At 37.6% G+C, this 22,817-nt stretch overlaps 1 protein-coding gene across 1 annotated transcript in view; it reads left to right on the forward strand.

The window, feature by feature from the left end:
- Positions 1–3,212: 3,212 nt before the first annotated feature.
- LOC132665023 (glutamate decarboxylase 1-like) overlaps positions 3,213–22,817 on the forward strand; it is a 67,274-nt gene continuing 47,669 nt past the window's right edge. The window contains 1 exon segment of the mRNA XM_081790585.1: positions 3,213–3,405. Within this exon segment, the coding sequence (XP_081646711.1) occupies positions 3,213–3,405 (193 nt within the window).

The following is a 22,817-nucleotide window of genomic DNA, read 5'->3' on the forward strand; positions in this document are numbered from 1 at the left end:
CTTATCTCTTATTAATGTATGTATGGTTTAATTTCAAATTTACTCCTTTACTACATCTATGGCTTTCAATTTATGGAGTCAAGATCATCATTTTATACTTTGTATCTACTAGAAAATGTGTATGTCTTTAGGATGCATGGATAAGCATTATAGGGAAATAAACTGGCAATTATAAATAGCTTCGTGATTAGCATTGCTATTTATAGAATGAGTACTATTTATTAGTAATTCAATAGCTGATAAACTAGCGCTAAGGAATTTTTTTAAACAACAATACCCACAACAATTAGAATAGTGAATAGCACAAAATAATTATTCACTAATTTTGTATCAAATGAAGGAGTGAATGAGTGAATATGGGCATATTATTTCATTAGATCTCCAGAATGATGTTTAAGGAGTACATTAATCTGCGATGTTAATGAAGTTTTCTAAGTGACCCAAATTCACGCTGTAAGTCACCGGGTTTTTTTTGTTTGTTTGTTTGTTTTTTGGGTTTTGGTTTTTTTTGCAGTTGCCTATTGAACCATTCTCAAACAAGGGTTCCCTTCCCCGAGGAAGAGGGTTGCTGTCGATGGGTCCGCAGTAGAATCCCTGATTTGGGGCTGTTTCTTTAAGGTAGAGACATGCACTCTACAGGGTACTGGAAGTAGGTTCTCCCACATCCCTGTGAATTATTGGCCGTCTTTAAAGACTTTGTCTTTGAACACAGTCTGTACTCATGTCTGGTTTTCTTCTCAGTTAACAGAGAACACAACACAAAGTTACTTTGCTTCTATTTGCCATTGTTTCACAGGAATATACATCCCTCAGGAACTCACATGGGGGGCAAGTGAGGCCCTGTAATTTGAGCCAAGGACCTCTCTCAAGCTCACTTCTGGATGTCAGGTTAACTGATTCTGTTAAATGAGATTCAGTTTCTTAATGCAACTTTCAAGCATGTTTATGCAGTTAGGTTGGGCAATCGTTCTTCCTGTCCGTATTTCCTGTCGTGTCTAAAGTAAAAGTATCAGTCATAGATTTTACTTTTTTTTTTTTTTAATTTTTTTTTAACGTTTATTTATTTATTTTTGAGACAGAGAGAGACAGAGCGTGAACGGGGGAGGGTCAGAGAGAGGGAGACACAGAATCTGAAACAGGCTCCAGGCTCTGAGCTGTCAGCACAGAGCCCGACGCGGGGCTCGAACTCACGGACCGTGAGATCATGACCTGAGCCGAAGTCGGCCGCTTAACCGACTGAGCCACCCAGGCGCCCCAGATTTTACTTTTTTCATTTGTGGTTCACCTAAAGGGGAAAGAACAAATTTGTGAAGCCATTTAATCTCATTACACAGAGTTGTTTTAAATTTGCAAATGGAAGATGATTTCATGCTATGCCAAGAGACATAAATTGGAATTCTTGTAAAGAGAAGATAAGAATTTCTACAAGCTCATGAAAATAGCTTTGCCATATTCCATCATTTTAACCAAGCTAAGGATGGGCTGAGCAGTAATGCAAGGCTTTGTCTCATCCACCATTCATGAGAGAGCTCCAGATGATTTATATGCATCATTATTGTTTGCGCTTGGCAGAGGAAGAAACGTATATTCAGCAAGTCCAAATAGGTATCCGAAGAATTTAAGGGAGAAATCTAAACTAAAATGTTGTACTCTTTTATTCCAATTGGGATTCTCATCAAATTATTTCACTTTTAAACTTTCTGTTATCTCTGACTCTGACACGTTTATCCTAAAATGCAAATTTTATTATCTCTCCTGCTGAACAACATCCGATGCTCTACTTTGTTGTTGTTGTTGTTTTTTTAAGCGCTCACACCAAGGCTGTCTACAGTCTGACCACGACTTTTGTGATAAAACTAATGTCCCACTAAGCAATTTCTGGCTTGTTTGTTTCCCCCACACTTTGCATAGCTTTGCCTTCCTAAATGCTATTCTCCTTGATTCTTTCACTTTTGTTCCCCTCCTACTACATCATTAAAAATAACATTGGGCTCGAAGTCTTGATGCCTTTCAATTTTAGTTTCACAGTTTGCAAAATGAAGTTGAAATTAACCTTTCCAAGTTGTTAATAAGATCCAATGAGGCAGCATGGAGGCAAGCACTTTATAAGTAATAAAGCCCTCTTGAACTGTAAGTTACATTTACTGGCTGTTACTCACATCACAGCACAAACCTTCCTTGTGGGTGGTTTCTCTGTTTGCTTTAGGTCACACTGACAACAGTAATAATGAACGCTTCTGAATCACTTACTACATCCCTGACTAATGCTATGCCAGGCACCATTCTAACTGCTTCAGATATTTTAACTTGTTTATTCTTCACAACAGTCCTAAGAGGCAGGTTGTATTATCATCCTCTAACTTATAAGCGAAGAATCTGAGCCACAAAGAAGTCAAAAGTTTTATACATCTACTAAATGGTGGACTTGAAATTTGAATTCAAGCCACCTAACGAGAATGCCTTATTCAGGACTGTAATGTTAGTATGATCTGTGCGCCTCCCCCCACCCCGCCCCACTTTGCACATAAACACATGAGATTATTAATAGGACGCTGCAATTATACTGTTTGTCTACCCAGAAAGTTTATACATCCTTGAGAAGAAAAAACACATATTTCTTGTATATTACCCATACGGCAGAGTGTGTAATATATGCACATCAGTTACTTCATAAAATTAACTAATCAGAGGAAGACACTGTCTGAGGATGAGTTCCCTGGGAAACTGGTTATGAGACAGAAATCTGAGTGTGGGAGGTTTATTGGGGAGCACAGTGGGGAACCTCTGTGGAGCGAAGGAAGAGAACTGGGTGGACGGAGAAGATTAATTGTAGTGCAATAACAACAAAGACTTTAGCAAATGCCAAAGAGGACTCCGGGTTGCTCCGATTGAGGCAACGGGGCTAGGACTTCGTAACCCTGCACCCATCAGTCATTAGAGATGGACTTCCTGTGCCCGTTTTCTTGGGAAGTCTGTAACATGAAGCGAGGAAGTTTTCTCTGGCCAAAGGCAAGTGACTCAGCTCTAAGCCATCGGCTGCCAAGGCTCCCGGCAGCTGGGGTAGTTAGTGTTTCCGATGGGGGCGTGTGCCACAGTGTCCATTCCAGTTCATCTCTTGCACTCAGGGTGTTTTGTAAAATAAGTTTGCACCATCCAGAAATAGCTTCTTTAGAATTCTGGTTGGTCTCGTGGCTGGGAATCTCTCAAGAGTGATGGTAGAATGTTCTGCTACTCTAAGCACTGAAACTGGTCTGGGGACTGCAACTGCCACTTACCCCCTTCTCCCATTCTACGTGCCTTTCACCCACAGTGGGCACGTCTTCCTCCCTGATACGGTGGCCCAAGTGCTCACAGCTGAAGGCTCTGACACTGACCACAATGCTCTTAGCAGACTCCAGATGCTGCGTTTGTTCTCTTAACCCTCAAAATCGAGCCCGGTTAGAGATGACAGTGGATTACCTAGGCGTTAAACCTATTCCCTCCCCCGACTGTGCCACAACAGACTTAGCTGAACCTGATGATCAAGGTCAATTACCACAGCCAGGGCAGTGACTCCTTTCTTTGCCTGCAGGTTTCATGGCACAAGAAGCCTGAAGGAACCAGGGGGCAGCTGTAGTTGAATGGCATCTTGCTGTGTTGTTCCTTGGTTGAAGCATTCTCGGTCTGGGAGGTAGAACTTCTGAACCTGCAAAGAGTTGCAGGGTAGGAAGTATGACATCCCCAAATGGCTCACTGGAAGGGATGATAATCTGGCCCTTCTGCTTCTACCTGTGTTTCAGAACTTGTGTATTCTAATTATTGGTGACACAATATCATAAGAGGGGTGTTGATTTATGTTGGACACGTTTTCCCAAAGGAGAACACCTTATCCTCACAGGGTATAATCTCCTAGCTACCCATCAGGCGGACCTTGAACAAGCTGTTGCTTTGCTTTCAGAGGCTAGAAGCTGATGACTGATGTAGTGTGTGATAAGAGTGGGGGATCTCCTGGTTGTATGCTCCTGCTGCCCCTCCTTTGCTACATAAAGTGGGTTCTTTGGTCTGCTGAGATGTTTTATGGAATCCCACGACGATAGAGAAGACACCTGGACCAGTAGTGCTGATTGAATCCCTGTGATCAGGAAAGGAAAACGCTATATCTCTCCCAAACAAAATAAGTCACTGCCCCTTTGAGGTTGGAAGGAGGTCCAAACTGATCTACTTGCCATAAAGAGACTTTTTTTTAAATTTTTTAAATGTTTATTTGGTTTTGAGAGAGAGAGAAAGAGAGAGAGAGAGAGCGAGCATGAGTGGGGAAGGGGAAGAGAGACAGAGATACAGAATCTGAAGCAGGCTCCAGGCTCTGAGCTGTCAGCACAGAGCCCGATGTGAGGCTTGAACTCAAGAGCTGTGAGATCATGACCTGAGCCGAAGTCGGAGGCTCAGCCGACTGCGCCACCCAGGCTCCCCATGAAAAGATTTTTTTAAATCTCTAAAAGTTCTGGGAATATAATAAAGGAGTAGTCATGAAAATTAAAAACTGTAAGACATTGTGACTGGTGAACGAAGTTCATGTAAGGAAGAAATTATCACTTGGGTTTGAAGATTGAGAAAAGTAGAGGTTTATGAGATGGGAAATTTAATTGGTCCGTACTCTTGATGGAATGAACATTTATGCTGGGAAAATTAAGTCTCTTACATTTTCATACCTGACTTTGGGAATCCATCAGTACTAAAGGTTCTAGAATGTAAACATACTTAAATTAGTGCCAGGCACGTAGCTGAAGCCAATACAAACAGCCTCCATTTTCTTGGCTATTTCTGCAATACATTCCACTAACAAATTCCTAGTATTAACTAGATTCACTAACAAAAGTGATATCAAATTATTGTTCCCCAAATTGAAAATAATGCATTCTTAAGGTTGGAAATATGATTTGAGGGAAGCTGGTAATGAGAAGGGGCCAAGAAAGTCAACCTACTGAAGTAGAAATTTACTTTTGGCCCAGGATCATATTCTGTGTTGAGAAAATAATTTTTTTAATTTAATTTTGAACTTAAGATTTTGTTTTCTAATGTTTTGGTCTGAACTGGAATTTTTAAGATTCTATAGTAGTTGTAGGTGCTGAGTGCAATATGTTATCATGAGTATCCACCTCAGAAAAGGAGAATTATATATCCAGAAATTTTAAGAAATACATAAAGCAAATTTAACAAACAAGAAAGAGAAAGACCAAGAACAAAACAAAACAAAAAAAAATAGAAATCATCTTTTTTTTTTTTTTTTCAGTTTCTTATGTTCAATGAGATGTGTACATTTTTGTGTTCTTAAAAAATCGATCTATCCATTCATCAGTCGATCGACACTTGGGCTGTTTTCATAATATGGCCATTGTAGAAAAGGCTGCCACCAACATCAGGGTGCATGTATCCCTTTGAACTAGTATTTTTGTATCGTTTCTGTAAATAACCTAGTAGTGCAATTGTTACATCATAAGGTAGTTCTAGTGATGAGCAGGGGTGTTGCATGGATGTGTTGAATCGCTATATTGTATACCTGGAACTAATATTACACTGAATGTTAACCAACTGGAATTTAAATGAAAACTTAAAAATACATATAAAAATTGATTTATAATATCTGTTAGAATAAGGTGTTAAAAATGCTTAAATAATATATTGAAGCAGAAAGTATTGAGGAAAAATGAAACATAGGATCTCAAATAATACCAAATAAATGCTTTAAGGTTATGTATATTATAATTTTTAGAATACATAAATTTAATTTTCAATGGCAAATTTTGAATAGGCAAGCTAAATTGCCATATTTTTAATTTATTGTTTAATTCAACATGGATGAAATTAAATACACATACTTGAAAATGGGGTGCCTGGGTGGCTCAGTCAGTTAAGTGTCAGACAGGGCATGATGCCATGGTTTGTGGGTTCAAGCCCCGCATCGGGCTCTGTGCTGAGCTAACAGCATTAGCCTGCTTCAGATTCTCTGTTTCCCTCTCTCTCTGCCTCTCCCCCACTCACACACTCTCTCTCTCTCAAAAACAAGTAAATAAACATTGAAAAAAATACTTGAAAACGTAAAAATCAGATAATAGTGCATTTATAAGATTTTATATTGAAAATTAAACTTTATAAATAAAATACAGTTTTTACGTATGGACTTTTTGTTCATTTAATTTTTAAAATTATACAAGTAACACATGCTTGTTTCTGTAACTTGAAATTCCATATTCAGCAAATATGGAAATATACAAAAATAGTAATCTCTAATTCTATCTCATTGGAGTTAACTGTTTAATTAATATCTGCAAGATTTTCTCTATTTTCATGAACATGTACTTATTTTCTTTTTCTTTCTGTTTAACTTTTCTGTTAAACTTTTCTGTTTAACTGTTTCTGTGAACTTTATTTTGTCCTTTCAGACATGTATATGTAATAATCAGAGTGCTGCACATGATGTATTTTTTAAGTCATGCCTTTTAAAAAACTACATAATATTCAGTAATATGAAACTACTACTAATTATTTAACCAATTCCAAACTGATGGAAACTTGGGCTGTGTCTCATTTCCTGCCACTAGAAAAATTCATAATAAACACCTTTATAGATTGTGTAAAGTGAAAAGGCATTGAGTCTGTAGACATTCTTACCTACAAATACTCCTTAGTACAAAGAGTGAAAGAACAGAGAAGCTTCGTTTTGACTATTAATACCAGAATAGACATGAACAAGAACAATCTCTCCTTTGACAATCTAAAAGTATCTGCAGAATAGAAATATAACCATAGTAATTATATACATTTGAGTGCACAGGGCCAGGTACTAGCCTGTTTTCCTAAAATCGTAAATATGGATAACACCGAGAAAGAAAAATCTGTTTAATTGGAGGTAAAAATTGTGGCAGGAAAAGGAAAACAGGAAAGGGCACAAAATCTTATTTTATGACTGCTATTTATGCACCAGACACATTCCCATGTGAAGTTAGACTTCACAGCGACCTAGACAGGGTGGCCTCATCCATATTTGGGAGACGGGAAAACCCCCCCGAGCACAGTTTCCAGTTATCACACGGGCTGTGAGTAGTAGAGGTAAGGTAGGAACCCAGTTCTGTCTGCCTCCTGAGCCTTCCTCTTCCACCGATTCTAAGACATCATTTGTGAAGGCCGATAAGGTTGTATTTAAGATTTATAGTTTCACATTAAGATGGGATGAACTTACATCCCATTGCCCAGGGCAGTTCTGATTTATTCCTATGGTAATGTTTAATAATATCCTTTCCATTCTCAGAGTATTGAAATGAAAAATGATCTATTTGCTTTACATAAGGAGGACCACCCCAGGTAAAATCCCAAAGTGAGAGCACTCACCTAATGGGAGAGGAAAGAGAAGCCTCTGGCTGCGATCACAAGGGGAGAGTCAGGGGTGCTGAAAATGGAAGATGGTCAAATTCTGTTCCCCTTCAGCAAACACGGGCCCTGCCTGGGCCTTCGGTTGAGAAGGGCTCTTACCTAAGCCCAAGAAGGACCAATTGCAGATTTTGGTTCTGGAGTCTCTAGACTGAGGCCGTGCGAGGGTGGCTCTCAGGAGCCTAGTGAGAGGGTGATACATTCACAAATAACTGTAAACCACAATAGACATGCTTTGTGAGAGAGAAATAAAGAGAATGTGTGCAAAAAGAATTTGTACACCACAGGTACCAAAAAACTTGGGAATTAAGATGAAATATTTGGTGAATACAATGGTTTGGCAGGATTTTGAAGTAAGGAAAGGGAATGGGGGGTTCAGTCAGTTGAGCATCCAACTTCGACTCAGGTCATAACCTCCCAGTTTGTGAGTTCAAGCCCCGCATTGGGCTCTGTGTGACAGCTCAGAGCCTGGAGCCTGCTTCAGATTCTGTGTCTCCTCCTCTCTGCCCCTCCCATGCTCATGCTCTGTCTCTCTCTGTCTCTGTCTCTCAATAATAAATAAATGTTAAAAAAAAATTTTAAAAAAAAAGGGGAATGGGATAAAGCACATTCATCTCCATCAAAGCGGGGTTGGGGGGAGATTACATTTCTAGCACCTACATCACAAAATGAATGTTATGAACAAACTGAAGATTTTACTGGGTATGGATAAAAAAAGGATTTATCTCACTGTGGGAATCCTGGACCAATCATATTTGCTTCTCCCTCAATTTGACTTCTCTGAGCCAGTACGTATCTTCCCCAGAATTGAAATCCAGGACCAACTGCCTCAGGATAAATCTCACCACCTCATTTAATTAACAATGTTGCCAACGATTTCGCTGTGTTGTCAGAAAATTCCTGTATAAGTAATACAGCAATCTGGTTTTCTGAATACACTGGAAGAAGTAAAAGCATAATTTGGCTACCAAGTAGTTAAAAATACTTTTGTTTTTTGTTCTGGTAAACAAAGTGAAAGGAGCCGCTCCTGCTCAATTAATTCCTTGAATTTCATCCTGCATGGGCTTCCCAGGTCTGATTGTAAGTACAACAGTGCCCTCTATGCCCCGTTCTCTGTACAGAATTCTAGAGTTCGAAAACAACACCTAATGATCAAGGGAACAAAACTCTAGTCTTGGATTTATGATTTCTGTCCTCTATACGAAGAATAATAAGAAAATTTCAGTTATGTAGGCTTTAATCCAAAATACATATTCTCAATATTTTCTTTTAAAATAGCAGTATCTTCAGCGGTTTTCTAAGAAAGGACAGATGTCCGGCATAGCCGGACATATTTGCATATTACTTAAGGTTTTTCCAAAGGCGTATCTGAACTATGAGAGATCTTGGAATTTCTTTCTTTAACGATATGATCTCTAAAATATGTCACTGCTGTGGAATGAATGTCTCGGGAATAAAAGGCACAGCGTAAGGAATGCAGTCAATGATATCGCAGTAACATTGTATGATGACAGATGTTAGCAACACTTGTGAGCGCAGCACAGGATAGAGAAGTTGAATCACTACTTGTACTCATGTTACCTGAAACTAATGTTACATGCTGTGTCAACTGTACCCAAATAAAAAAGATTATTAAGTTTGTCACTGCTAAGAACTAACGGAGCTGGATTTTCAGAAGTTCGTAAATTTGAAATGAGGATGTAAACAAACAAACAAACAAACAAACAATAACAATCAGACTCTTTTTTTTGGATGTGGCATTTCAACTTACTATTTAGTTCTAATCTCTGGTAGATTGAGGGAAAGTGATTTTAATTTTCGATCTGATAGTTCACTCATTAAAAAAAAAAACCCACAACAACCTGTTTTTAGCTTTTCAGTTGATAAGTGTCCATGTTGTTGGGTGGAAGGAGTTGAAAGGCGATGTAGAAGGTGCAGTTTGCAAAACTGTCTTCCAGTTGTAACAACTTGATCTTGACTGATAGTAGCAAGGACACTGGCTTATTTCAGCAAGATGTTTTGTGTGAGGCTTAATGCATGATCATCAGAGCAGTTGGATCTATACAGTGAAGGTTCTGAACTGCTAAAATACCATTTGGTCAAGTTTTATTTGCATAGCGACTGGTTTCGAGATAAAATTTCTAATTGTGATTGATCTGAAAGGCCCAAGTGGGGGTAGGAGGAGATAATGCATAAAGAATTTGATATCTCCCATGGATTTTATAAAAGTTTGGAATTCAAATATTTTAGCAATCTTTCAATTATCCTTTTTGGGGGTGTGAAATAATTCTTAACTGGATTATTAGAACCACATATAAATGGTTTACCTCAGGTCTTTGATTTGTATTAGTGTGTTTTTAAAAAATTTTTAATGTTTATTTATTTTTGAGAGAGAGAGAGAGAGATAGAGTGCTAGTAGGGGAGGGGCAGAGAGAGGGAGACACAGAATCTGAAGCAGGCTCCAGGCTCTGAGCTGTCAGCACGGAGCCAGATGTGGGGCTTGAACTCACAAACCATGAGATCATGACCTGAGCTGAAGTCGGACGCCTAACTGACTGAGCCACCCAGGCACCCCAAAATTAGTGTGTTTTAACTAAAGTCTGATAACATACCACAGGTAAAGTTGGTAAATTTAGATAATCTAAGTAAATAATCAAATATCTAATATTCATTCTTGCTTTAATTATCTCGTATTTAGCTTCAAAATAGTCTGTTATTTTTTAAAAGAATGTTTGAGTGTAAAAACCAAATTGACATTATTTGATGTTAACCACACCTGCCCACTGATAAGGTTGTAAGGAAGGTTCTACTGCTCACCTGTAGACATTGTGCTTGATGTCAGCAAAGTTTCTAAGTAAAACAAATGGCGATTTACAAGTGCAAATTTGCAACTTTCGTTGTAAAACGATCCATGGTTTACCTCATAAAGCCAAAGGCACTTACATTTTTAATACATGTTGAAACTGAAGGTTTATAAAAATCAAACTACGATCCCTCATGAAAACCAATAATTTAGTCTATATTTTTCTAGGCTGATAAAAAACATTGTAGCTGTTCTCCAAAATAGCTGTAATCCATCATGTGGAAATTGAAAGTTTCCAAGGGAAGATTGATTCAGCATTTTCACTTCTGCACAGAGGATGAAGTGATTTGGATACTAGAGAAACTAACAAGAAGGCAGCTTCTGGTGTAAGAGAAAATCATGCATTATTTGACGTCAGTATTTCAGAAGAGATACTCTAACTTTGACAGAATAATTCAATGAGACTTGATCTCATGACCAAATGTATTTCTAACATATTTATACTAAAGATATTTGCTATAAAATTTTAAGCTGAAAAACTTGATGAAGTTGATGTAGATGATCTCGTCAAAGTGTTTCAAGTTTATTCTGTTCTATTATTCTCTCTCTCTCTCTCTCTTTTTTTCTGAGATTGGGCTTCAGAAAGTAATGGAATATAAGGCTAATTATAATCACAGGATAATAATGTCAATTATATCTCTCAACTGGAAGACACTTTATTTCCTTTCCGTTTGTTAAATTTTACAAAAGAACAAACTTGTATAGTTCAAACAATACTTGAATGAACAATAATTGAATTTCATGCCCCATCAGCCAGTCAAATTTAAGAATATTCCCAATTATTATCCCAGAGCACAAAGCATGGATCTCATTATATTCAACATAGAACAATGTCCTTTAGGGCTGCTAACCTTCTGAGTTCTGAGAGACTGCCTAAGGACAATTGCCTTTTAGAATAAAGCAAGTCTTCTGACCTTTCATCTAACAGTAGCCACTCTGAGAATTAAACTCCACCTCAACGTTCATCCTTTTGATGAGGCAAAACTTAAGATAAATACCTGTGTATTTTTAGCGTTGGCTGTAATTTGAAGATAAAATAGTTAAGTTCTGACTCTCTGGCCTTCCAGGCACTCACTGGCTTTCTCTCTGCTGTGTGTGTGTGTGTGTGTGTGTGTGTGTGTGTGTGTGTGTGTTAGAGGTCCTTTCAGCTTTAGTCTTCTTCTCTGTTCTCATGGTAAGAAAAATGATTACTTTGGCTCTAACAAACAGCCTGCTGGACATCCCACTGTACAGCATGGAGGGAGCGAGTCAAAGTCAAAGGGAAATGAAGGCTCTTGAATCAGAGGAATTAGAGACCACTAACTGAAATTTGCAGGCTGGGTCCTGTAGATAGAACAGTTTAAATGACAAGGGGGTATTACATGTGCCCGCTCCCCATGCAGACAAGCTTCTGTAACTGAATACACGGGGCAAGGTATGTCTTAGAGCCAAAAGCATGCAAATAGCTCAATCCACATTCCCATCTCCAAACAAGTGCACTTATCACACTGGTGTCTCCATGATTTCTTCGTAACTAGGGCCTTCAAACCTCCGTATGTTTTGATCCAGTCTCCTTTGCTTGAAATACTCTTCTGTTGTTACCCATCCCTGTGAAAGCTTTTCCAGCTCTCGCAAGCAGGGTAGGCCATTCTCTCTCCCCGTTCCCATACTACTTAATATTTATTGCTTTTCTAACTACAGGCTTTCCTCAGAGATATTGTAGGTTTTGTTTAGACCATCACAATAAAGCACATACAACAAGAAAGTGTGTCACATGAATTTGTTGGTTTCCCAATGCAGATAGAAAATCTGTTTCCACTATACTACAGTCAATTACACATGCAGTAGTATTATGTCTAAAAAACAATGTGCATACCTTAATTACAAAATACTTTATTGCTAAAAAATGCTAAGCATCATCCGAGATTTCAGCAAGTCATAATGTTTCTGCTGGTGGTGGCGGAGGGCTGCTGACTGATCAGGGTGGTAGTTGCTGAAGGTTGGAGTGACCGTGGCAATTTCTTAAAATAAGGCAACAGTGAAGTTTGCTACATTGATTGACTCTTCCTTTCATGAATGATTTCTCTATTGCATGTGATGCTGTTGATAGCATTTGACTCACAGCTGCCTTCTTTCAAAATCGGAGTCAATCTCAACCCCTGCGGCTGCTTTATCAACTAAGATTATGTAAGATTCTAAATCTTTGTTGTCGTTTCAGCAGTCTTCACCAGGAGTAGGTGCCATTTCCAGAAACCACTTTTTTGCCTCATCCATAAGAAGCAACTCCTCCTCTGTCCAAGTTTTATCATGAGATGGCAACAGTTCAGTCCCATCTTCAGGCTCTAGTTCCAATTCTAGTTCTCTTGCTATTCCCACCACATCTGTGGTGCTACCTGCACTGAAGTCTTGAACCCTCAATTTGTAAAAAAAAGAATAATGCATTATCTGCAAAGTGCAGTAAAGCTAAATGCAAAATAATGAGGTATACCTATATTCCACTTTGAATATTGGATTCAAATTATTTGAAAATATAAGTAGAATGATCTACAAGTCAAGGAGAATCACTCTTAAGGAGAAGAAAGACATTGTGTGATAAAAGTGGTTCAAAATAGAGGAGTTTTTGAAGTTGGAAAACCTTTGCATTTCTATAGAGCCCAGTGAAATCTATATTAGTCTATTATCATAGACTGAGTAGCCTAAAGAGTAGAAATTTATTTTCTATCAGTTCTAGACGCTAGAAGTCTGAGATCAAGATATGGATAAAATTTGTTTCTTCTGAGACCCCTCTCCTTGACTTATAAATGACAGTGTTTCTCTGGGTCTTTGCTGTTTCTCTATGTGTTTTTGTGTCCTAATCTTCTTATAAGGACACCAATCATACTGGATTAAGATCCACCCTAGTGATCCTATTTTAACTTAATCACCTCTTTAAAGACCTACTTCCAAATTCGATTCTAACAGGGGTTAGAACTTCAACATGACTTTTATGGGGACACAATTCAACCCACAACACTTTCCGTTGGAACTCTGTTTCCAGTAAAGGGGAAGAAGTTGAAGTCATAAGACAAAGAGGGGACTCATGAGGGAATGAGGTCCCTAAAGAACATCGGCTGGAACATGATGCAGAGGACGATGAGCCATAGAGGAGAGATATTGCTTTAGATAATAATGATTGAAAAGTAGATAAATGAAGATGAATTTATGCTTCTAGAGCAATTGGAGCCTGAAGGCTTGTATCATTTTTGGGAGAGGAAGTATGGTAGCGGTCGAGGTTAACTTTTGAGGAAGATTTGCTGAGTGGGAGAGGCTAGAAAACAATAACAAGAAGTTGAGACCATAGGCAAGAAATGAAGTCATGAGCCCCTGGGGCCTATGCTGTCTGGGGAAGGGACAGAAAATGGAAAGAAGTTAATGAAAGGTAGTGACAAAAGTGTTGAGGGCCGAGAGATCTCAGGATTTAGGATTAATTTGAAAAATAAAAACTGAAGGATGATATTTCTTCTAACTTTTATTGTTAGCTAAATATATCAGTTTTTTGTCTTCTCCAGACATCACTAAACTTTCTATATTAAAAAGTTGCTTGTTCTTTCATAGAGGTCAATACAATCACCCAGGACACGTTTTTATACCAGGTATGGTTCATTTATGATATGAAGCGTGTTTTCTCAGTATGTTAGGATGCTTTGAAAGATGTTGCCCTTGGGTAAAAGAATATAATACTTATTTTGAAGGAATAGAACCAAGGGTTAAAACGTCCATAATAAAACGAAATTGTTGCTAAAAATAGATTGCAGCTAGAAGTGGAGGGCAGAAAAATAATTTTGGGAGAAATGTCTGGAAAAGAAAAGAATGGTGTGTGGGGGTGAACCTCACCGACAAGGGCTCCAAAGTATATCAAATGAGAACTGAAGAGTGATCACAATTATGTCTGGGTTATAAAGGTCTGTTTTAAGTTCATGCGGTTTAAAATGTTTATCAGTTCCCTCTGCCATAAATTAGTACTGCACTATTATTAAAGTCTGCTAAAGTTCATATCCTTTAAAGCAAGAGAAGTAACGGGTGAATTTATTAAATATTCAAATGTCAAATGATGCATTCTGTAAAAAAAGAAAAGCCTTTATTTTCCAAAAGTATAGCTAAAATGTCCTGAGATAAAAAAAAAAAAAACTCACCCTGATTATTCATCACTCCTACTATCTTCACCTATTACTCACCACTGCTTTACATGTGATATAAATCCACAAAACTCTGGAATGAATTATGGATCCTTCCTCAATCTATTGCTTCAGCAGCTCCCCTCCTGCTTCAGCTACTCTACAGTGAAAAAGAGGAAATAAATTATTTTGATGATTTGAAATGGAATAAATAAATTGTACACGTTCATGCTCATTCCAGTCTTTCTATCTCAAAGAGTGTCATTCTTTTTTTTTTTTAAATAGAAAGTGAGCTACACTGTATTGAATTTACACAGGAAAAACCAAGCAGCTTGTAACTCTGATCATTCTCAAAGAGCATCATATTTTCCACCTTCTTTCAAATCCCTTCCTCTTTGTCTTTTCTTTTAATGTTTGTTTATTTATTTTTTTTTTTGAGAGATGGAGAGAGACAGAGCATGAGTGGGGGAGGGGCAGAGAGAGAGGGAGACCCAGAATCCGAAGCAGGCTCCAGGCTCTGAGCTGTCAGCGCAGAGCGCACCGCGGGGCTCAGACTCATGAACCATGAGATCATGACCTGAGACTAAGTCGGATGCTTAACCAACTGAGCCACCCAGGCACTCCTCCTTGCCTTTTCTTGGACACTTTTCTTCTGCCTTCCTTAGGCACAAGGGTACTGCAGATCTGACTGTGGAGATAGACACAGGTGGAATCTGAGCCTCAGAGTTAAGTAGCTTTTGAGGGCCAATGTTAGTTTTAAAACATGGGTTTAGGATTTAGGGCCAGATCAGTCTGGACACATCCACATTTGCATTACGGTGGCCAGTTTGAGCAGAGGGGAAGTTTGCCTTGGGATAGATGGAGAAAGCCAGGTAAGACTCATCTCAATAAAAATAGGATGACATAGGGATCCTCCTAACAGCTTCTTTGAAGGGACGAGATTCTCACTGTCAGAGATTCAGTTCTGAGGCTAAGATCATTTTTTTATTCATTTTGAAAGACTCTTAGTTGAACACTTACTATGTGCAAGGCATACACTAGAGGCCAGAAATACAGAATAAAATAAGCACCATTCCTAACCCTGGAAAGATCATAGTCTGGTTAGAGATATTACTTGGTTTATGCTTTTTGTTTGGCTTGACTCAATCAGTTATGCGATCGTAGTGGTTCAAAAGTCTCTTGGGAGAAGTGGGGAAGATACAAGTTAACTGTGAGAGAGGTCAGGAATCTTCACAAACGTGACACGATTATGCTTTTGGAGTATGAGTAAGTTGGCTCAATATGTAAAAGGGAGAGAGTATTCCAGGCCAATGGAATAATATGAATAAAAACACAGGGAAGTGTTTAACTGCTTAGACATAATTCACATCTGCTCTAAATAGAGAAGATTTTCCCCCCAATGGTTTTTCTCCAGAGAGAAATCACTAATCCTTATGTGACTGTTTAAATACATTAAAAAAAAAAAAAAACTTCAAGATGATTCAGTTTTAAACATAGCAGGGAGGGCAAACTGATGGGGACACTATGCCAGACTGGTGAAAACTAAGGTAGAATAAACTCACGCGGATGAGTGCTCTTCTAGAATAAATTACAACTTTATCCCATGTGTACATAAAATACTATCCATATATAGAAATTTATCTCTCCAAAATATAAGGGAAAAAGTACAGCACAATCACTTAAATAATATTTATTACAATTATTTTGTATGTTTTATAATAAAACTTGGCTGTCAATAAAAGCCACAATTAATCTAAAAGTAATATGGGTGGGAAAGTCCAGATTCCATGATTGCGTGAGGGAGGTAATCAAAGAAAATCAGTGTAAATGTAACTTTCACCATTTCACTGATTACAGTGCCTCTGGTTTACAGTAGCAGCAAAGAATTCTATATATTTTATGTTATTTACTTGAAGATTTTGGGAAATCAAAAAGCAAATCACTGTTTTTTGCAAATCTATAGCTTGTTAGGAGGAAAATAACTGCTCCACTTTGCATAAACTCCAGGTCAGTTTCTCATCTGAAGTGCTGATCACTGCTTTCTGTCAAAGTGAGAAATTTGCTCAGGAAGTTTGTCAACAGGATAGTACCAGAGTAGGAAAGCTTTCCAGTGGGAGGATGTGGACGATAAGACAGAACAATAATTGCAGGATGACAAAAGTAAAAACAAACAAAAATTCCATATTTTTTGGTTGCAAAAGAATGGTCGTAATAGTAGATTGGAAGCAATTTTACAATCAGTGCTCTCAGATCCCAAGAGTTCCAATGTGAAATTAAACAGGAAGACAAGTCCACCTAAATTAAAAAAAAAGTTTTTACTGTTTATTTTTGAGAGAGAGAGAGAGAGAGAGAGAGAGAGAGAGAATAGGGGAGGGGCAGAGAGAGAGGGAGACACAGAATCCAAAGCAGGCTCGGGGCTTGAACTCATGAACATGAGATCAAGACCTGAGCTGAAGTCGGACACTTAACTGACTGAGCCACCCAGGTGCCCCCACCTTTATTTTTTTAAAAGATAATGACATAAGGTAAAGAGGAAGAGAATTCATTGATTTCGCATTGTAATAACAGACTATTTCCTTTAACCGTTTTTGAGAACAGAGTGTTTTCCCTATCAATTTCTTTTCATCTTGTTCTGTAATACATCTGATAAATTGAAGACATGTTTCCATTTAATGATCTCATTGCAGATTCCAGCTCAGTTTCATTTGGTGCCATTCACAGTAATCAGGAGAATGTTCCATCACTTTTAAAATCCTATCTATAAGTTTAATCCTGACTCTCATGAATCAATTTGTTTAGGATTAGCATCTTCAGAACTTGGGAGAATATAGAATAAGAATTCTAGAACTGAATATGGAATTGGTTCATAATTTTCCATCCTTCCACAGTGTCCTCAGTTTGTTTCCTTCTGACTCACATGTCTGACAAGATCAGTCTCCAGAAGCTTTAATATTCTTGGTTTGCAGGGAACTGTGGAAGGTTGATTGTTCCCCTCCTAAGCCAAACTGACCATGACCCACTTTATGGTTAATATTAATATGGAGGCTATTTTGAATTAAAACCTCCTACAAGTGTCTACAGAAATATAGTATGACCTGGAAAGTCAACATCCAAAGACTGTTGAGGAAATGGAGGGATTGTTCTGAATATTTAATTCTCTTCTTACAATAAACTTGTATTGAGTACACTATGTATATTTACATAGTGGTTCTAATAACTGAGTGGTATATACTTTTGGTTTGTTGGTTTGTTTTTTCCTCCTTTGCAGTATAACTTAAAATCTCAGGGCATACGGGATTGACATTTTCACCATAAATCCACAGGATTTCCACCATTAGTGTTTAAATTCTGGGAAAGAGGCTCTGTCTAAATTTTGTGGCCTCATATTCATGTGTATTCACTTGAGGAAAGTAATTTTAAAATTATAGACTGCTTCAAATGTATGGAAAAATAGAGACTATAAGAAATATCCATGTATCCACTGCTAGTCTTAACATTGATCCTGTTTGTTTAATGTCTTTTCACAAGTTTGACATACAGTATCTGATACACTAAGGGGATATGTGTAACACAAATGTAAGTTAAGAAACAAAATGATTAAACAAACACCTGTTAACACCTGTTAACCTGTTTTCTCCTACACTGGCTCATTTCCCTGCCTCCGCTCTTTCATCCTGAAAACTAAAGTGTTTCCAAGTTTGTTGCTACCCCCCATATGTTTCTCTCCATTCCCAATCTGTCATTCTGCACTGTCTTGAATTTGTTGTGTATAATTCTCATGCCAACTCTTTTTTAACCCTTTTATAACAAATGTATGAAAACTAAGCAATGTGTACTTATTTTGCAAAAGATTTATTAATTTGATACTTGGAACTCCAGTTAATTTTATCTATATATTAAATTAAGATACCAATATTATTTATCCCCTTTTCCATGGATAGTGTTTGGATAGTGATATATAGATATGGATATATTTTTTTTCCTGTATGTGTCAATGCTTTGGTGAACGTTCTTATGCAAGTTGTACACAAATGTTGACATTCTTCTAAGGTGGAGGGTCTTAACTTTGATGCACGTTGAAATTAGCTGGGGAGTAGTCAAAAACTCTGATGCCTAAATCCCACCCCCAGAAATTGTAGCTTAATGGATCTGCAGAGTGTTTTGGGTATCACGATTATATTCAAGCTCCTCATGGTGAACCGATTTGACACAGATTTACCTATCTAGAAGAATTACGAGGTTGTAGGAAATGTGTATAAATATCTTCAACTTCACCATATATTAATACACTGTGCCTCTGGGTGGGGGGGTACCATTTTACACTTCCAGCAAAAGTGTGTGAATATTCTGATGAGTGGATAAAAAAGTTGTGGTTTATATATACAATGGAATACTACTTGCAACAAGAAAGAATGAAATATGGCCCTTTGTAGCAACGTGGATGGAACTGGAGAGTGTTATGCTAAGTGAAATAAGTCAGGCAGAGAAAGACAGATACCATATGTTTTCACTCATATGTGGATTCTGAGAAACTCAACAGAAGACCAGAGGGGAGCAGAAGGGGGGGGGGGGGAAAGTTACAGAGAGGGAAGGAGGCAAACCATAAGAGACGCTTAAATACTGAGAACAAACTGAGGGTTGATGGGGGTGGGGGGGAGGGGAAAGTGGGTGATGGGTATTGAGGAGGGTACCTGTTGGGATGAGCACTGGGTGTTGTATGGAAACCAATTTGACAATAAATTTCATAAAAAAAAGAATATATAACAATAATAAATATCTATGCACACCCACAAAAAATATTCCCTTTTTAAAAAAAATTCGTGCCACCACTTGATATTGCCAGGCTTTTACATTTCTGCCAGCTTAATTTGAGTGCAGCATTTTACCTTCTATGGGTTTTAACTTGCCTTTTGTCTGATCATTAATAAGAATGAGTAATTTTTCAATGTTATTGGTATTAAGGTTTTTGTTCTATAGATTATCTTTCCATATTTTTATACATTTCAATTAAACTTTTTTTTTTGCTTAAGTCCTCAGTTCCATATCGTTATTTGTGTATTGTGTAAAAGATCTAACTTACACAAATTTTCAATTTGAATGACTGTCTCAGCATCATATGATTAAATAGTCCATTCTTTCTCCACTGGTATGAAGTGTCGCCTCAATGGTTTATCAAGTGTCCACCTGTGTGTGGATCAGTTTCTTGTCTCCTTATTCTGCTCCAACAGTTTGTGTATCCCTGCATGAGTAAGATGCTTCCACAGTCCTAGCTTTATAATTACCATTTCTATCTGTTAGGATAAATCCCCTTGTCTTTTTCGTCTTTAACATTGCCTTGTCCATGTTTGATTTTTTTTTTCTTCCTTACTAATTTTAGAATTAGCTGGTCAAGTTAAGCTTTTGATGGTAATTCCCATGAATGTGTAGATAAATTTGAGAAGACTTGCCATCATCATGGGACTGGGTCATCTTAAGATGGGGCAAATAATTCTATAAATTTAGATCTTTTCTTATGGCTTCCACTAAATTTTTATTGTACTCTCTCTAGACTAATTGCATCATTTCATTGGATTTCTTCTTTTGTTCTTAAATTTTTTTAATGTTTTTACTTATTTTTGAGAGAGAGAGAGAGCGCAAGCAGGGGGAGGGGCAGAGAGAGAGGGAGACAATCAGAAGCAGACTCCAGGCTCTGAGCTGTCAGCACAGAGCCCGATGCAGGGCTCGAACCCATGAACTATGAGATCATGACCAGAGCCAAAATCAGGAGTCAGACGCTCAACCTACTGAGCAAACCTGGCGCCCCCATTGGATTTCTTCTTAGGTAGCATGTAATTTTGTTGCTATTATAAATGTTTTCTTAAAAAATATAATTTTTAGTAGTCATTTATAGTCTATAGGAACATAACTGATTCCTGTAGATTGATTTCAAATCCAATAAACTTGAACTCTCTTATTAGCTCTAACAGTTTACCTATATATATTTGATTGGATTTTCTGTATTGACAATGATGTTGTTTGTAACCAGTGGAGGTTTTAATCTTTATAACTTATTTATTCTGTTTGACTATGTGATCTAGGACTTGAAGAAAATTTTGAACACAAGAGTGATAAAATTCATCCTAGAAACATCCTTGATTACATTTACCTTACTCTACAGCTTATTTTGTGTGATATTAATTTAACTACACAGCTTACTTTTAAATGTTCTGCCCTAGTTTTGTTTTGTTCTTTTACTTTTAATCTTTGGTGTCCTTGTATCCTTACATGTGTTTTTTGTTAATAATACATATCTGGATTATGTTTATTATCCAATTTGATTAACCACTGTCTTTTTTAAAAAAGGGTTTCATTGAGATATAATTTATAGAACCACAAAATGCGCCTATTTAGGTGTGCTCTTCATTTCTTGTAGTGAAATTATAGAATTGTGTAGCCATCACCAAAATCTAGTTCTTTTCCCCTAGAAGATCACTTTCAGCTACTATGGGTAGTGCTGCAATGCACATTCACAGACAGATCTTGTGTGGACATAGCTTTTATTCCTTTAGGAAAATGCCAAGCAGTACGGTTGCTGGGGCTGATGGCAAGTGGATGTTTAACTTTTCGAGAAACTTCAAGTTGTTTTGCAAGGTGACTGCACTGTTACATTCCCACCAGAGATATGGCAGGCGCCTTGTTTCTTCACACCCTCCATTTGTCTTTTTGTCTCCATCTGTCTTTTGGAATACAGCCAGTCAAGTACTTGGGGAATAATATGTCATTGTGGTTTTAACTGGAATTTCTCAAATGACTCATGATACCAAACATCTTTTCATGTGTTTATTCACCATTCATATACCTCTGGTGAAATGTCTATTCAAATATGTTCCCCATTTACAAAATTGGGTTGTTGTCTTCTTACTGAATTGTTAGTGTTCTTTCTATGCTTTTAAATAAGTCCTTTGTAAATTATATGATTTGCAAGTCTTTTCTCAGAGAAGGTGGATTTTTTTTTTCATCTTAATGGTGCCTTTTGAAGACTATTATACTTTTAATGTTATATATTCAAGAGCCCTTTGAGTAACTGAAGTTTACACAGCAGATCCCGGAAGGTCCTATGTTTTCTAATCTCTCTCTTTGGCTGATGACTTCAGTCCATCTGTTTTTGTTTTTTTCCTGTCAGAGTAGTTTTTAGATCTATCTTTTATTTTTTTTTTCATTCTTTAGTGTCACTTGTCAACAGTGAGAGGGTTCATGAGTTGAAAGGATATTTGTAATAATATAAGAGATGCCTTTCATTCTGTCACAGTGGGTGCTTAGGTTTTTCAGAGGCCACATGACGGATATTGAGACAGGTAGAAGGCAGAGGTTATCTTCTCTTAAGTTGTAATTAAGGAGATTTGCAAAAATGTGAAACAATGGCACTCTTCTTAGTAGTTTTGGAAAACGTAGTTATTTTTCATGTAAATATTTATGTTAATATGTTTTATTTTTTCCAGTGAATTATCACACTGGAGGGGGTACTGAGACCAAAGTGTTTGAGAATTGCCACACTGCATCATGTTCAGTGCACTGTGGGCTTTGTTTGTGTGTTTATTTGTTTGAGTCCTGCTCAGGACTGCATGTTCTTTGCTTGTGAGGGCCCAGAGCTTTCTTTCATTTCTGAAACATCAGCCATGATCTCTTCTAGCAGAGTCTTTGCCGTTCTCTTTATTCTAGTCTTCTGGCTTATTTACTGGACTTAACTTATTTTTAAGTTTATTTATTTATTTATCGAGAGAGAGAGAGAAAGAGAGAGAGTCCACACATGCATGTGTGCAGGGGAGGAGCAGAGAGAGAGGGAGAGAGACAATCCCAGGCAGGCTCCACGCTGTCAGCACAGAGCTGGACACAGGGCTCAATCTCACCAATGGTGAGATCATGACCTGAGCCAAAACCAAGAGTTGGATGCTTAACCGACTGAGCCACCCAGGTGCCCCTTTACTAGACATACTTAAACCCTCAGTGTGCTGTCTTCTCTATCTCTATTGTAGTTTCATTTCTGTGTCTCTGTAATGTATCCACAGTGATTCTTCACACTATTTTGAAGTTTGTTAATTCATCATTTGTTTTATTTTAATATTTTCTATCTTCGTCGAGATGTAATTGACAATTTTAAAATGTGTACATTTACGGTGTATGCAGGATGGTTTGATATACACATACATTGTGAAATAATGACCACAATCTAGCTAATTCATCCATTACCCCGCATACTTACCTTTTGTGTGTGTGTGGGGAGAAGAATTCATCATTAGCTGAGCTTTATCAAATATACTCTTTAATTTTTCCACTTGATATTTAATGACTGGGGATTCATTTTTAGAAATAATATTTGGTTCTTATGAAAAACTGGTTGTTTTGGTAGTTTTTTTTTGCCCGTCAAAAAAATCTTCTAT

The sequence above is a fragment of the Panthera onca genome, chromosome D3 (assembly GCF_046562875.1).
Source record: "Panthera onca isolate mPanOnc1 chromosome D3, mPanOnc1 haplotype 2, whole genome shotgun sequence".
NCBI classification, from domain to species: Eukaryota; Metazoa; Chordata; class Mammalia; order Carnivora; family Felidae; genus Panthera; species Panthera onca.